The 15,591-nt window shown below is 36.6% G+C and overlaps 1 protein-coding gene across 2 annotated transcripts in view; it reads right to left on the reverse strand.

Annotated features, from left to right (window-relative positions):
• Positions 1-15,591, reverse strand: part of DIAPH3 (diaphanous related formin 3) — a 493,236-nt gene that overhangs the window by 413,756 nt on the left and 63,889 nt on the right. For both annotated transcript variants that reach the window (XM_032277324.1, XM_032277325.1), the window contains one exon: positions 5,918-6,022. In XM_032277324.1, the coding sequence (XP_032133215.1) occupies positions 5,918-6,022 (105 nt within the window). The remainder of the gene's footprint in view (positions 1-5,917; positions 6,023-15,591) is intronic.

The raw sequence follows: 15,591 nt of genomic DNA on the forward strand, positions 1-15,591 counted from the left end.
AGGAAACCATTAAATTGGGAACAAATGCCTTTTGGGCATCAAAGTGATTGATTAGTCTATTAAGGATTTTTTTAAGTATGTATAGAACTTATGCCCTTAAGGAATAACTAAGAAATCAAAGGATATCGCTTAAGTACAAAATAGCTTAGGTGTTTTAAGTTTAATGCCACCAACTAGGAAGGTGAATGAGTTCACTGAAGTTTTAAAATCAGGCGTACTCTTCTCCTTATGGATACTCATTCTACGGGGCACCTTTTTCCAAAATAGAACAGGTTCTTTTCTGTTACAATAGTTAACCTTCCCCTTTGATTATTTTTACTAGGACCAAATGTCATAGGAACTTCTTAGCAGTTACCAGTAAGTATGCTTCTTGAATACTCATTTAGATGTTATGCATATGGCAAACTATCCTTGAAGCCACAGTGACTAGATAATAGTTTTATTAGTAAATGGTCCATGCTTAGCCTTTAAATGCTATCAATTCCTGGTCTCTTGTTAAATTAATGTTATATTAAGAGACATCTGGTGATAAGGCTCATCTTCTACAGCCCAATAGTTCTCATTCTCGGCTGCACCCTAGAATCACCAGGAGGGCTTTACTCAATATTGACGCCTGGGTCCCATCCACAGGAACTGTTTTATGGAAGTGTTAAATGGTAAAGCCTGGATGAAATACTTTAAGTTCCCCAGATGATTCTACTGAATATCAAGATCAAGAGCTATTGCTCCTGGACACTTTTTCCTCATTTCATCAATTACATAGCCCCTTTGTTGACTGAGAGACACTGCACATATGTAGCATTTATTTTCTTAAATTTTCACTTTTTCCTTCAGAGGTTCTCCTTCTTTTAAAAGGTCCTTTATATTTGTATATATGGATGTCATGTGCCTCTTGTGGCACTTTCAAAGTTATCAATACATTCATGGTTATCTGACATAAGTTTAATTATGTTCATAAAAATCTAAAAAGTACAAGCATAGCAAAATGTCTTAGGCCAAGAAACATCTCAGTGACAAGATGAAAACAACCTTGGATGACCTCTAACGCCAACAAGTGGTATAAACATCATTAACCAACTCAGGCTCTAATAAAAATTAAACTAGTAAATAGCAGTTTTTCTATATCTGATAAAGGCTTTTAAAAAAATGCTACAATAAAAGAAAAGCTGTCTTAACTACCTACAAGATTTTTAAAAGACCAAAATTATATAATTATAATGTGAGCCTAATATAATGTATTCCTATAAAAAAAGAAAAGATGATCAGTTTCCTTATTATCATCTCCTACCTAAACAAAAACACAATACAGTAATACTAGAGAACATGACACATCACCAGTGCTGTCCAGAAACTCATAAGGAATCTGGATAAATTTTTAGCTCTTAGAAGATCATTTTAATTGTGCAAACATAAAACCTATCCTATACAGGGATAAGTGAAAACTAAAGTGCCAGCTAGATTATTAGAAAATACTTTTAACAAGAAATCGGTTCATTGTGCTGAGGCTCTGAAATTTTCTGCCAGTCAGCAAGTAAGACCTGGAAACAAGCAGGCAAAGCATCATAAGCAAGGGCATTGTGTTTATCAGATATATTGAATGCCAATCACAACATTTTACTAAGCTTTTTTGTTATAAGGGTGTTCTTATCAAATTCCTAATCTGAAATAGAAGCAAAAAAAAAAATCATGCTAATGTTAACAAGAATGTGTGAAATTTTGGTTCTTCTAAGTTTCTAGTGGATACAATATAAACCTCCTTTAAGTAACAACAAATAAAAAGTGAGAAAAAATAAAAAGAACCTAATTTACTTGTACCTGACAATGTTTTCCAAAATTAACAATGGAAACTGTAGCTCAAAGCAAGAAAAACTGACAGTGAAATCTATTAAAATGTCCTACTAATATTACAATATTAACAAATCAATGCTAAAACTAACAACTCAATCACAGATTTTCCATCTGGAGAAAATATAGTCATCCCTCAGTATCCGTGGAGGATCAGTTCCAGGACCTCCCACAGGCATCAGAATCCAGAGATGCTCTTGTCTCTGATATAAAATGGCATATGTGCAATGGTATTTGCACATAACATTCACATCCTCCCATATACTTTAAATCATCCCCAGATGACTTATGATACCTACTACAATGTAAATGCTATGTAGTCATTATATTGTTTAGAAAATAAGAAAAAAAAACAGTTGTGCATGTTCAGTACAGACACAATTGTTTTTCCAAATACTTTCAACCTGTGGTTAGCTGAATTCATGGATGCAAAACACACGGATACAGAGGGTTGACTAAATATATAAATCTAAATATATGACTAATATGTTCTCAAAACATAGTTCTTTTCTGGTCGAAAAGAACAAAGTGGCTCTCCAGCTCCAGATCCTTTCATGAGGGAGGGAAATCTTTCTCAAAAAACCCCAAGTGGAAGTGCCCACCAGAGTGTACTGGACAAACCTGGATCACATTTTCATGCCCTGGAAGTTGAAAAAATGTAAATCTGGTATTTTCTGCTTCTAAATACGACGCTTGCTTAATAAAATTTTAATAATCCTTCCTAATTGCACAAATTCCGTTTTATTCTTGTTCTACCTAAATTCAAACTTACTAAGGTCTTAGAAATAACCTAGTTTGATTGGTGGCATTTTTTTTTTAAATTCTAAAAACCAACCTTATCTACGTTAAGCCCACTTTAAGGGTTAATACTTTGAGGGTTAAGTATTTTCAAATCATACACTATAGACATCAGTACTATTTTCCAAAAAATAATATTAATGCTTACCCACAAAAGAGAACTTTGAAGCAAATTCTAAGCCTTAAACCATAACAAAAGTATATCTTTTTTATCCTCGATTCTTTTCATATCCTTTCTAGAACAATCTATCTTTGAATTTTGATTCTGTTCTTTTCAGATAACTTTTTCACCAGTCATTAATGTAAATAAAGTAGCATGACAAAGTCTGTACCCTAGAGTTAATAAAATGTGATTCTACTTCCAGAGCAAAAATAAATGACTGGTCAGCTTGAACTTTCTATAATGGCAACCATCTGCCAAATTATTCAGAACCTTCCTAGGAAGAGCCATGATCCTCCACACACAAATTAAATGAGTCAGTGCTGTAATCACACTTTAGCTAACTAATCTATTTCAATCCTGATAATTTAATTACCTAATTCTGGTAAACAAATTTCAACCTTAGTCCAAAATGATTAGAGGATTAAAGTTTAAAATGAATGAATGCAAACTGAAATAGATCCACTATAACAAAGTTCGAAACAGTTTATTCGTTTCTTAAAACTATGTTTATTATCTCAAATTCAAGAATTAATATGACCTATCATGCCAAGGTTTTCTAAGACAGTTCTAACTGATGTCATATCTCTTATATTAAATGAATTCCTAATTGCTAGATTTACAATTCCCTAACAAGGTAATCTTCACTGGCTACTCTACACAAAACATGAACACCATCTCCACTCACCCACTTTGTTATTTTTTTCCACATCACATTTCACCTCCTATTACATATATTTATGGTTTCTGTTATGTACGACCAGTGCTGCTCCATAGGACACAGTGATAGACTGTCTTCATGCACTATCTCTAGTGCCTAAAATGTTGCCTGACCTGCAGTGGCGCTATCTCAGCTCACTGCAGCCTCTGCCTCCTGGGTTCAAGCAATCCTCCCACCTCAGCCTCCTGAGTAGCTGGGACTACAGGCACAAGCCACAACACCCCACTAATTTTGGTATCTTTTGTCGAGACAGGGCTTTATTATGTTGCTTAGGCTGGTCTTGAACTCCTGGGCTCAACTGATCTGCCTGCCTCGGCTTCCCAAGGCACTGGAATTACAGGCATGAGCCACCACACCTGGCCTTATAGACACTTAAAACCACAACAAAAAAAAGCCTTAGAAAGGTAATCTTACAAATAGTAAATCTGTATATTTACTGATGTACTTTTCTCTATATTTTAAATTATGGTATAATGATTAAAACAATAACAAGAACAATAAACAAATTACAAAGAAAAACGATTGCTGCCACCACCAGTACCACAAGAGGCAATCATCAGCTATAAAATATGCTGTGTTCAAGAACAGAAAATCAAACACCACATGTTCTCACTCATAGGTGGGTGTTGAACAATGAGAACACATGGACACAGGGATGGGAGCATCACACACTAGGGTCTGTGGAGGGGAACTAGCAGAGGGACAGCAGGGGGTGGGGAGTTGGGGAGGTATAACATGGGGAGAAATGCCAGATATAGTTGATGGGGAGGAAGGCAGCAAACCACATTGCCATGTATATACCTATGCAGCAATCCTGCATGTTCTTCACATGTACCCCAAAACATAAAATGCAATAAAATCTATATATAAAATACATATGTATGTTGTATTCTAATCATAGAATAAACAATTTAATCTTGTTTTTATTATTATTATTTCAGAGACAAGGTCTCACTGTGTTACCCAGGCTGGAGTACAGTGATGTGACAGAAGCTCACTGCAGCCTCAAACTCCTGGGTTCAAGCAATCCCCCCACCTCAGCCTCTCGAGTCACCAGGACTACAGGTTTTCATCACTACATCCAGCTAATTTCTTTTTTTGGTCAAGACAAAGTCTCACTATGTTCTCCAGGCTGCTCTCAAACTCCTGCCTCAAGAGATCCTCCCACCTTGACCTCTCAAATCACCATGCCTAGCCGATTTAACTCTGATAAGTACACTATATAGGTATTCCCATTTTATGGATAAGGAAATTGCTAATCAAAGATGTAAAATAAGATTTCCAAAGCCAAGCAGAGATACATAAGCAGATCCAAAACACCAGAGCTCTGACTCTTAAACCCCCAATACCAATTTGTGATATATAAGTATCATTAAAGGACAAAGGCAATTAGTATCAATATCATAGTAGCAGGACACAGAGCCCATCTATATAAAGAACTAAAAAAAGCACAGTACTGACAGTGGTTTCTACACCTGAAGAGCAGGCTGCCAGAACATGAGACATGTTTAAAAATTAAACATCACTTGAGTCTTTCTTTCAAAAGAAATATCTCAGAGTCACTGACTGGTCTAGCAGATAAATGGAGTTAAAGTATAAATAACTTATGTTCTTGCAACCTGAACTTAGGTTAAAATACACAAGGAAAACTAGTGAGTTAAGCTAGTTTTTCCTAATCCAATTCTGTTGTAAACTGAGCCAAGATCATTTCCTACTGTCTTTCTACTGATTGCTTCTTCATTGGCTTCCATTTTATATTTTTCATCCAATCCATTTATTCACAATTTGTATATGACTAGTCAAGCTCATTTGTTGTTCCATGAAATAAATGCAATTGATTCTGTGTGCCAGTCATGGTTTCTTAGACATTTAGTCATTACTTCCACCCACATATTTCACGTTTCTCTAGAAAACTGGCAGCCATGCAGAGGCCTAATGCTCCTTTCAATATCAACATTTATAATTTGTTACAAGATAATTTTATTCATAGGGAGACTCACATTAAAGATACACTTCTTAGCCATTATGTGCCCTGATGTAGATAGAGTGAAATCGGACTCACTTTTCTATAATATAAACATCGCTCTGATTTATAAGTGACATTAAAAAATCAATAAATATATTAATTCACTAACAAGGAAAGGTGACAGAGTAGACCCCCCACAGTGTTTCTTAGCAATATAACTGGCTAAAAAACACAAGCAACTTAAAAGTTTTAAGATGAGAAATATTTTTAATTTAAACAAATGTATAATACTTGTGCCCTTAATTATGCATTCAAAAGCCCTCTGATTACATCTGCCCACAAACTTAAGTACTTCATTAGACAAATGTGTTGTTTTCCATACCAAAACATGTTCAGCAGTATTTTTCAACTTGACAGTTTTACTTACTGTCTTAGAAGCAGTATTAATGTACTGCATCACCATTTCTTTTTTGATACTGAAGTCCTTTTCCCGCAATGGTGCCTTTTTATCTTCATTTAAATTCATATCTTCCTGGAAAACACAATTAAAATGCCTCATTTTAGAATCTAAGGAGAGCAGCAATTTTACATGCACTACGAATGGAAAAATCAATAATTTGTGACTAAAGCAGCATTAATTGTTTTGGAATAATTTATGTGTAGTTCAGCCTGAAGGAAGGAAAGAGAAAACAGCTGGAGAGAGAGAGAGAAGAAAGTATTCCAGATCATTTTAACAGGTAAAACACTTACCAAAAGAACCTTTAAAATTCACAGCAGGCAAATAAAATTATATTCACATCACTATAGATAATTAGACAGTTGCAGATTTCTGCCATTCATAAGGTCATTAGGATTCACAATTTCAATATATTTATTTATTTTTACAACAGCTGCACCTGAAGCTATCTTGCACTGCTTTGAAAGAGCTGCTCTTTGTGTCATAAAAATTAAAAACTAAATAAACCAACCAATTTTCAGATTCTGATACCCAAAAACACATATCAAATATCCAGTACTGATTCCAGCAAAAGGCAAAGCATTTTATAGTTTTGTCTTTTCCCTACTCTTATAAAAAAATGTTAACTAGTTAATTTATTGAATGTTCTTATCACATAAAAGTTATACTTATAAAAATAGCCACCACCTAAAATCTAACATTGCTCAACAGCACCAAACAAAATAAGTGTTTAAGTATCTAAGATCTTGCTACCGGCTTAATTTTGACTAAAAATTCAAGTCAGGTATATATTCACATAAATATATGAATTGCTCTCAATTAAGGTGCTGAAATAAGAGGCTGTTCTGGCAAAGGAAACGGTGCTTGAGGTAAGACAGAAATGGCTAAAGAAGAAGGGCAGCTCAAATGAATTTTCTTCTGAACTTAGCCCTAAGTCATTTGTGATATGCAATGTGAAATACCTGAATGTATATAAACTCCGTATCTACTCAGAATAGATCCATAAAATTCAGGACTTTGGATCACTGATGCAGTCTAGCAAGTCAAATTTCTTCCAGATTTTATAAGGGTGCTACATTCATCAAATGCTGTAGTTTATGCCTTCAGCTGACTCAATTCTTGGCTACCAAACCCTTCAAGCAATTAAAAGTCAAATTTTCCTTCATTTTACCTTGATAGAAATATTTAAGATCTTAGAAGCTGTTCCATTTGACTCTACAATAAAAGGTAGTAATTAGTAATGTCACTTTTGCTGTTCTAGTTAGAAACACCCTGTTATGTGAATAATGGTTTGGTTTGCTTTGTTTTGTTTTTTTCTCTAAGCTAGTGAGAGAAGGCTCAATAGGACTTAACACCATATAGGAAGCATTTTGGAAATTTTGGAAACTTCTATAAGCCTGTTTGTTAGTTGTCACAATAACTGAGGTGGTGCTAGCAGCATTTACAGGGGTAGCATCACAGTTTAACCTGTATAGTAAAAACTACCTGTGCCCCGTAAAGAGATTCACATACACAAAAAAGACAGAGAGAAAGAATCATCCTTAACTAAGCCTAGATTTTAATTCAATGGAACTGTTCTAGGACAAATGAGCTCCAAATCCTGGGCTTAGCCCAGGAGGGCTCTTGGCTTCATCACAGAAAGAATTCAAAGGCAAGATGGTGGTATTACACAGCAACCTTTCATTGAATGGTGCTGTTCCATGCAGAACAGGGCTAACTCAGGCAGTGTGCACAGTCAGAAATGTATGTGCTCTTGGCAATTGTAATTATACTCACTTAAACCCACTTCGCTGTATGCAGATTAGGGGGTAGGTCAATGTAAATTAAGGAGTGGGTTATTTAGAATTTTCTAGGAAAGGGGTGGTAACTTCTGGGCCATTGCCATGGTATTTGTAAATTACTATGGTGCTAATGGGAGTGTCTTATGCTAATGAGTAACAAGGGCTGCTAGGGATTGCTTTTGTCCCATCTGCCAGTTTTTTTGTTTGTTTGTTTGTTTTGTTTTTTAATGCTGTCTGGACCAGTTTCTGTTCTGATCAGCAAGGTTGAGACTAAAAAATAAGTTCTGCCATCTCCTATTCCAGAAATAGATGTAAAATGTAAAATTATTACATATTAAATACTTTGTATTGCATGCTTTTACTTTATATTGAACTTTCCAAAAATCAAACTATTCCGTAAATTATAGTTACACTGTGCTTTCTTTAAGTTTTACCAATAGTTATGCTTCATTCCTGAAATGTAGGTGTCCCAGGGAAATACTGTTGGTGGTATTTGAATCCCCAAAACAGCACAGCTCTATCAATCTGCCACTGCTGTACTCACAGAGGTATGAAGCAGAGATTCAAGTGTGTGAATTTACACTTGATCTTAGCCAAAGGCCAAGAAGCGATGTGTGTGAATTTACTGTACCTTCTTGAGTGGTCATGGCCAGTTGTTTAAACTGAAATATATATTTTATTATAGAGTACAAAAAGACATTGATTTTCTTAATTTATGAACATAGGTAACATTATCTGTAACGAATTTCACAGGAAAAAAGTAATGAGACAGTTAGGGCATAACTGTTATAAAAGGTGGGGGAACCTGAGAGCACTGGGAAATTCTGTTTTAAATTATTCACTTTATTTTCAGTGTAATGGCCACACATTATCCAGTCTCTTCAGTAAATTAAAATACTTAATAGATACAGAATACCAAAAAACAGAAAGCCCTTTAGTTATGGCTGAAATTGAAATACAATTTCAAGGTGAATAGTAGAAGGAATTTTTTTTTTAAGTCCTCTGCTTTCTTTTTGGAAAGACATCTTCGTGATAACACGAGTTCATACACAAAAGTGGTTGTAATGGTTAATTTTGGGGGTTGGTTACTTTTAGGTGTGATGGTTAATTTTAGACTAGTCTTCTGGCTTAAAGGATACCCAGATGGCTGGCAAGGCATTATCTCTAGGTATGTCTTTCAGAATAGATTGGCACTTGACTCAGTGTACTGCGTAAGGAAGATCCGCCCTCAGTGTGGGCAGGCACCATCTTATCAGCTGAGATCTTGGATAAAATGAAAAGGTAGATGAAAGGCTAAGTCTCTCTCTCTCTCTTCTGGAATTGCAACAACCTTCTTCTGCCCTTGGACATCAGAACTCCAGGTTCTTCAGGCTCTGGACCCTGGAACTTGCACCAGTGGCACCCTCCCTGGAGTTTTCAGGCCTTAGTCCACCTCGGCCTCCAACTGAGTTACAGCAACAGCTTCCCTGGTTTTGAAAACTTTGGACCTGAACTGAGCCACACTACTGACTTTCCTGATTCTCCAGCTTGCAGGCAGCATACTGTAGGACTTCTCACCCTTTATAATCATGTGAGACGGGTCTCCTAATAAATCCCGTCTCATACAGACAGGCAGACAGGCAGACATCCTATTGGTTCTGTTTGTCCTGGAGAACTCTGACTAGTAGAGTGATACATCTGGAATTAAAGGAGACACCCAAAGTTCTCCCTGCTGCTTTCTCTGGTTTATCCCGCCTCTTTTGCCTAAATATGGTACTCACCTTCCTGACAAAAGTAATGATGACAGTCCTAGTGTAAAAAACAAAAAGGAGGCAAATAATACTTGCTCTAATACAGATGTTGTCCCATGAAAATCTCAGTTAAATTTGAACCCCAGTGTTGGAAGTAGGGCCTAGTGGGAGGTGCCTGGGTCATGAGTGCAGGTCCTTCATGAATAGATTAGTGACCTTTCTGGAGTAGAAGTGAGTTCTTGCCCTATTAATTGCCATGAGAGCAGGCTGTTAATAAGAGCCTGGCACATCCCTACCACCTTCTCTCTTGCCTCCTTTCTCCCCATGTGATCTTTGCACCCCCAGCTGCTCCTTGCCTTTCATCACGAGTGGAAGCTCCCTGAGGCCCTCACCATGCTGATCCCATGCTTCTTATACAGCCTGCAGAACTGAAAGCCAAATAAAGCTCTTTTTTAAATTACTCAGCCTCAGCTATTCCTAATGGCAACACAAAATGGACTAAGACAATGCTACAAAAAGATTGGAATCAATTACATAACACACTAAACCTTTGTGAGATACCCACTAGGCATGTAACTTCATCTAACAGGTCATTTTCCAAATGTCCAGGAGGAAATGGCATTTGAAAGAATTAGAAAAGCTCTGCCCTTTAAAAAGAGAGAAAGAGATAATAAGGAGGCAGTACAGAGAAAAAAATTAGCATGAAAACATGAGGGGTACAGTATTTTTAGAATATATTTTCAATTTCTATTTATGGAAAACAAGGCTGAAAGAAAAAAATCCCATGAGACAGTAGCACTTAACTTCTGGGAGTAACAAAGTCCTTGGAAATTTTATTGGGAGCTTTTTTCCCTAAAAATCACATATCCGTATTTTATGTTGAAATTCCAGAAGGGTTAAGCATCTCCCAAGGCTATCTAAGAAAATGGAGTTGGGAAAGGTCAGTGGGAGAAAAGTGAGCAAGCCATCATTTTTTTATGTTTCTTAGTTTATATTTCCTCAAAATTATCATGTTGTATTTCCATTATCTATGGTCATGTACCCTTAAAAGCACAGCCTGAAACAGGGATTCAGGTGCAGGTGTGGCTGCTTTCAGGATAAAGAGAGTAAAGGAAGTAAGACAGAAGAGGAAAAAAAAGACATACTGAAGGTGGCCTCTGGTGGATTCTCACTTCAACCTGAAATGCACCACAGTCAGGATGACCTGGAAGCAGAAACCAGCCTCAACAACCTCAAGTTAGTCATTAGCTGCAGAATCCTAGTTTTGATGGGGGCCAATCTCTGGAGAAAGGGGCATCTATAAGCCATTAGAAGCCAACCCTCACCACCTGGGGCCTGGGTGCACCAGTCTGGTAAAAAGGGGCTGGGAGGCGGTACCAATAGTACCCACTATGCCATTTGAAAATAATTCACTGGACATTAAAATAAGACTTCTTTCAAATAGAACTGAATAAATGTAGAAATACACAGAGATGGCCTAAAAAAAAGAGCAATATAAACTATTGTGTATTAACTGATCAACTGATCCTTCCATTCAAACACAGGTCAATAAAACACGCTGTTTTACTGTGCTACCACACTGCCTAGGTACAAAATGACACTGTAGACAGACTTTAAAACAGCTCTAAAATGGCCGTTTTACCTCAATATATCCGTATGTTGATATATGTATGTATCTCATTAAATGTCGATTATAAGTAAAATACTTAACAGGAAATATAAAAATAAATAAATACATAAGGCTCAGTAAGTAATTTGAAAAAGGTTAACATTTCCATGGATATATGAAATAAATCTCTACCCTTTAAATGGAAAAATTTATCAACTGGCTATTGGGCTGAATATATGTCATTCAAAAAAATTATTTGATAAGTCACCTGTTCAAAATTTTAAAATCTGTCTGAAGAGCATATTATTGTTTTTGATGTTAAAGTTCTGTTAATATGTTAACAATATGCATTATGAATTATCTCATTTATAGTAGTCCTTAATATACAGATGCTCAACTTACAATGGGGTTATGTCCCAAAAAAGCCATTAAAAATTGAAATACAGAAATGCATTTAATACATCTAACATACTGCATGTCACAGCTCAGCCTAGCCTCCCTTAAACATGCTCAGAACACTTGCATTGGCCTACAGTTGAGCAAAATCATCTAGCACAAATGCTATTTTATAATAACATTTTGTATACACAGATGCACATTTTGTAGACATAGTGGGATGCCAAAACACAAAGCACAATATCCAAAAATTGCTGGGGACCCAGTACAGGTGGCTTGTTCAGCCTCATGATTGCATGGCTGACGGGGGGAGTTGCAGCTCTCGGTTTCTGCCCCGCATCACAACAGAGTGTCAAGCTGCATATTGCTAGCACAGAAAATGAATAAAATTCAAAATTTGAAGTACAGTCTCTATGCAATGCATGTTGCTTTCTTACCACTATAAAGTCGAAAATCATTCCATCGAACTGCTATATGTTGGAGACCACCTGTACATGTGTAGACACAGTTTTGCCAGGGAAAACTGGGAGTTGCAACATCAAAAAAAATAGTTTTCCTTTGGCCAATTACTTTCTAATTAAAATCTATACCTAAATGGAATCACTGTGCTGTTTCACTGTGCTAATCTGACTGGCACTAGGAATAGATTTCAGAAGTACAATACTTGAAAAACTTTTTTTTCTTCACTCAATACATAGAAACACAGCTATGCCATCCAAAAAGACCAGAATTTAAAAGACCAAATTAACATGGTGCCAGAAAGTTTTAAAAAAGTACTCCACAAGGAAGAAAGAAAGAAAATATGTCAAAAGGACATGAGCCAAACTGCAAAAGCTATAAATGGTCAAAACTGGAACAATCTGAAAAATAAAATGATAGAATTAGATTATAACCTAAAAAGCAAAAAAAATTAAAGAGATGCTTTCAGACCATGCGGATATCCTGTTTCTCCTTAATTGTAAAGGAAAAAAAATAGTAAATTTACAAGGGCGGAAGGTAGCAGATGCCACCTTAACAAAGTTGTCCAGGCTAACACCACCAATAATAGGACATATTGATATTTCATATCTCCAGCTATGATATAATGAGAAGGGTGATCACGTCTGTAGTATTCATCTCAAAATAAACCTTAATCTAATCACAAAAATAAAAAAGTCAGACAAACCCAAATTGAGAGAACTCTACACAATAAGTAACCATAATTCTTCAAAAGAATCAAGGTCATAAAAGATAAGGAACCATCATTGACTAGACGAGGCATGACAAACAGATGCAAGATGTGATCCTGGATTTGATCCTAGAAGGGAAAAAAAAAAGTGACATTTGTGGGAAAACTGACAAAATCTGAAGAAAGTCTATAGTTTAGTCAATAACATTGTCTCAGTATTCAATTTTTAGCTTTAATAATTGTACGAATGTTAAATAAGATGTTAACACTGGGGTAGTTGGGTGAAAAGTATACAAGAATTCTCTATACTATTTTTGCAGTTCTTCTATAAGTCTAAAGTTATTTTAAAAGATTAAATTGAAGTATTTTAATAGCAGAATTTTTTTATAAACGATTTGGGGTAAAAAAAGAAAAACAACATCATAATTTAAAAAAAAAAGAAGAAGAAAAAGGAGATTTTTTTTTTTAACCTCCCCTAAATAAAAGGAATAGGTCTGCAGACTATTTGGCTGTAGTAAATACACACTGAAGTGAAGGAGGAAAGGGAATTAAAGAAACCACAATCAAGACAAATCCAAGGGTCCTGAGAGGAAGGGCTAAGTAAGTCAGACACAAGTAACACAATTCCATTCAAAACCCAAACTTCCTCAACTGTTTACATTTCCAATTTTCATTCTAAACCTGTTCTATGAACTGACCTTCTCACCCATTCTCCCAGAACCATTTTACAAAGACCTCTAGGTATTCCTGTAATCTTAAATGATGGTCAAATTCTTGAGCCAGGCAGTGTGCTAAACATTTATAAGCTTTACTTAACTAACCCTCACTAACTTGAGGTATGTCCTCTTTATTGAGGAGAGAGCTGAGATTCAGGAAAATTCTGCAAGTTGACCGTGGTTCTTTAACTTAGACTTGAACTCTGTTCTATCTTATCTTCCTCATTCTTATTTTCATATGATTTATCTCTATTAGCATCTAAAATTCCTTTTCCTTGGGGCTAGTACCATCTGACTGAACACTTCCACTGCCATCAACTTGGGTTGATTCCTCTGACACTCCATACCTTACTATCACCCACAATGGCCCTAGAGTCAGCTTGTCCAACTTGCAGCCCAGGACAGCTTTGAATGTGGCCCAACACTTTCTTAAAATATTATGAGATTTTGTGATTTTTTTTAAAGCTCATCAGCTATTGTGTTAGTGTATTTTAGGTGTGACCCAAGACAACTATTATTCCAATGTGGCCTAGGGAAGCCAAAAGATTGAGCACGCCTGCCCTAGAGTGTCCTTGGCTTCCTTGCCAATGCAACCTTCACTTCCACTGTCCACAGCTACAGTCCTCGTGACCACACCGGACCTTTTCATTATCTAAAACCTGCTCCACCACAGGCATCATCAGAATCTCTATAATCCTTATCTATGACCTCAATCTTCCAACTTGTCACTTCTCCCACTCCCAGACCACCTTTTTCTTGGCCCCAACGAAGGCCTCCACTTTCTTGACCATTCTAATGTCTTCCAATGAAGGCCAACTGTTGATTCATCAATTCTCACAACATTTATAGTAAATCCTACTAGTCTCTTTTCATATTTCATATGGTACTTATTTCAAACCTTGGCTATTTTCCGGGAACTATGAAACTACTACTTTTGCCTATCACTCTCAGTAAGTAAATTTCAATTCCATCTATGAAAAGAAAGCTACAATTCCATTTCCTGCTGTTTTACCACTTTATTTACACACTAATATCTTTCCCTACCCAACTACTGCATCTAACCAAAGACATTCCTGTTCATTTATGCTCAAGATCCCCTTTCCTCCCACCTCCAGAAAGTGTATTACACATCTATTATCCTCTTCTATTTTATTTCACTAAATTCTCTCCGTTGGTTCAGTATCAATATATAAGCAAGTTAATCTTTAATCGATTAAAATTAAACAAAAAAACTTCCCGCAGGGCGCGGTGGCTCACGCCTGTAATTCCAGCACTTTGGGAGGCCAAGGTGGGTGGATCACGAGGTCAAGAGATCGAGACCATCCTGGTCAACATGGTGAAACCCCGTCTCTACTAACAATACAAAAAATTAGCTGGGCATGGTGGTGCGTGCCTGTAATCCCAGCTACTCAGGAGGCTGAGGCAGGAGAATTGCCTGAACCCAGGAGGCGGAGGTTGCGGTGGGCCGAGATCGCGCCATTGCACTCCAGCCTGGGTAACAAGAGCGAAACTCCATCTCAAAAAAAAAAAAAAAAAAAAAAAAAAAAAAAAAAACTTCCCTCAACTCTGGCTCTTTATATGTAACTCTCTTTCTCCCTCATGATAACATTTAAAAGAAATGTTTCTATACTTGATGCCTCTTTCATAGTGCATGGAACATGATGGTCACCTTTTAAATATTTACTAAATAAAGAAGATATCAGAAAAGTTCTCAAATAGAATTCACTCATCCTATTTTAGGAAAAACATATGAGATGTAGGTAATCTTCTGGGAGATAGAACTGAAGCTGAAGATGATACAGCCCTAGACTAGAACACTGAGCAATTGCTGCTTCTAAGAAGATTCTCAAGAATCTTCAGATAACAGTAATGGGAATGAGTTCCAACTCCAGGGGTAGAAATCTTCAGGTCATGACACTGACACAGAGATGGCCAAGCTAAAATCCATCATTTTTCAGGAACACTAGCAGAACCACACTAAACCTCAATGACCTAGAACAGAGTCAATATAATGACTGACCCCTGCCAAGAAGTACCTAGTTGAGGAATGAATGGGACCAAGGTCCCTTCCAGATTTCACTTCACCATCCCTTCCAAACTTCCAAACGTATGACCTTGTGTGGTGCTGTGTCCACCCAGAATGAAAGGATAGACCTATTTTGTAATTTGCACAAGGACCAAATTTGTAATTTGCACAAGTGGTGGCCCTGACCTGGAAACCAGGTTAAGCAAGCAACTTTTAAA

Source organism: Sapajus apella, unplaced genomic scaffold (assembly GCF_009761245.1).
Source record: "Sapajus apella isolate SASKATOON/1434 unplaced genomic scaffold, GSC_monkey_1.0 scaffold9, whole genome shotgun sequence".
NCBI classification, from domain to species: Eukaryota; Metazoa; Chordata; class Mammalia; order Primates; family Cebidae; genus Sapajus; species Sapajus apella.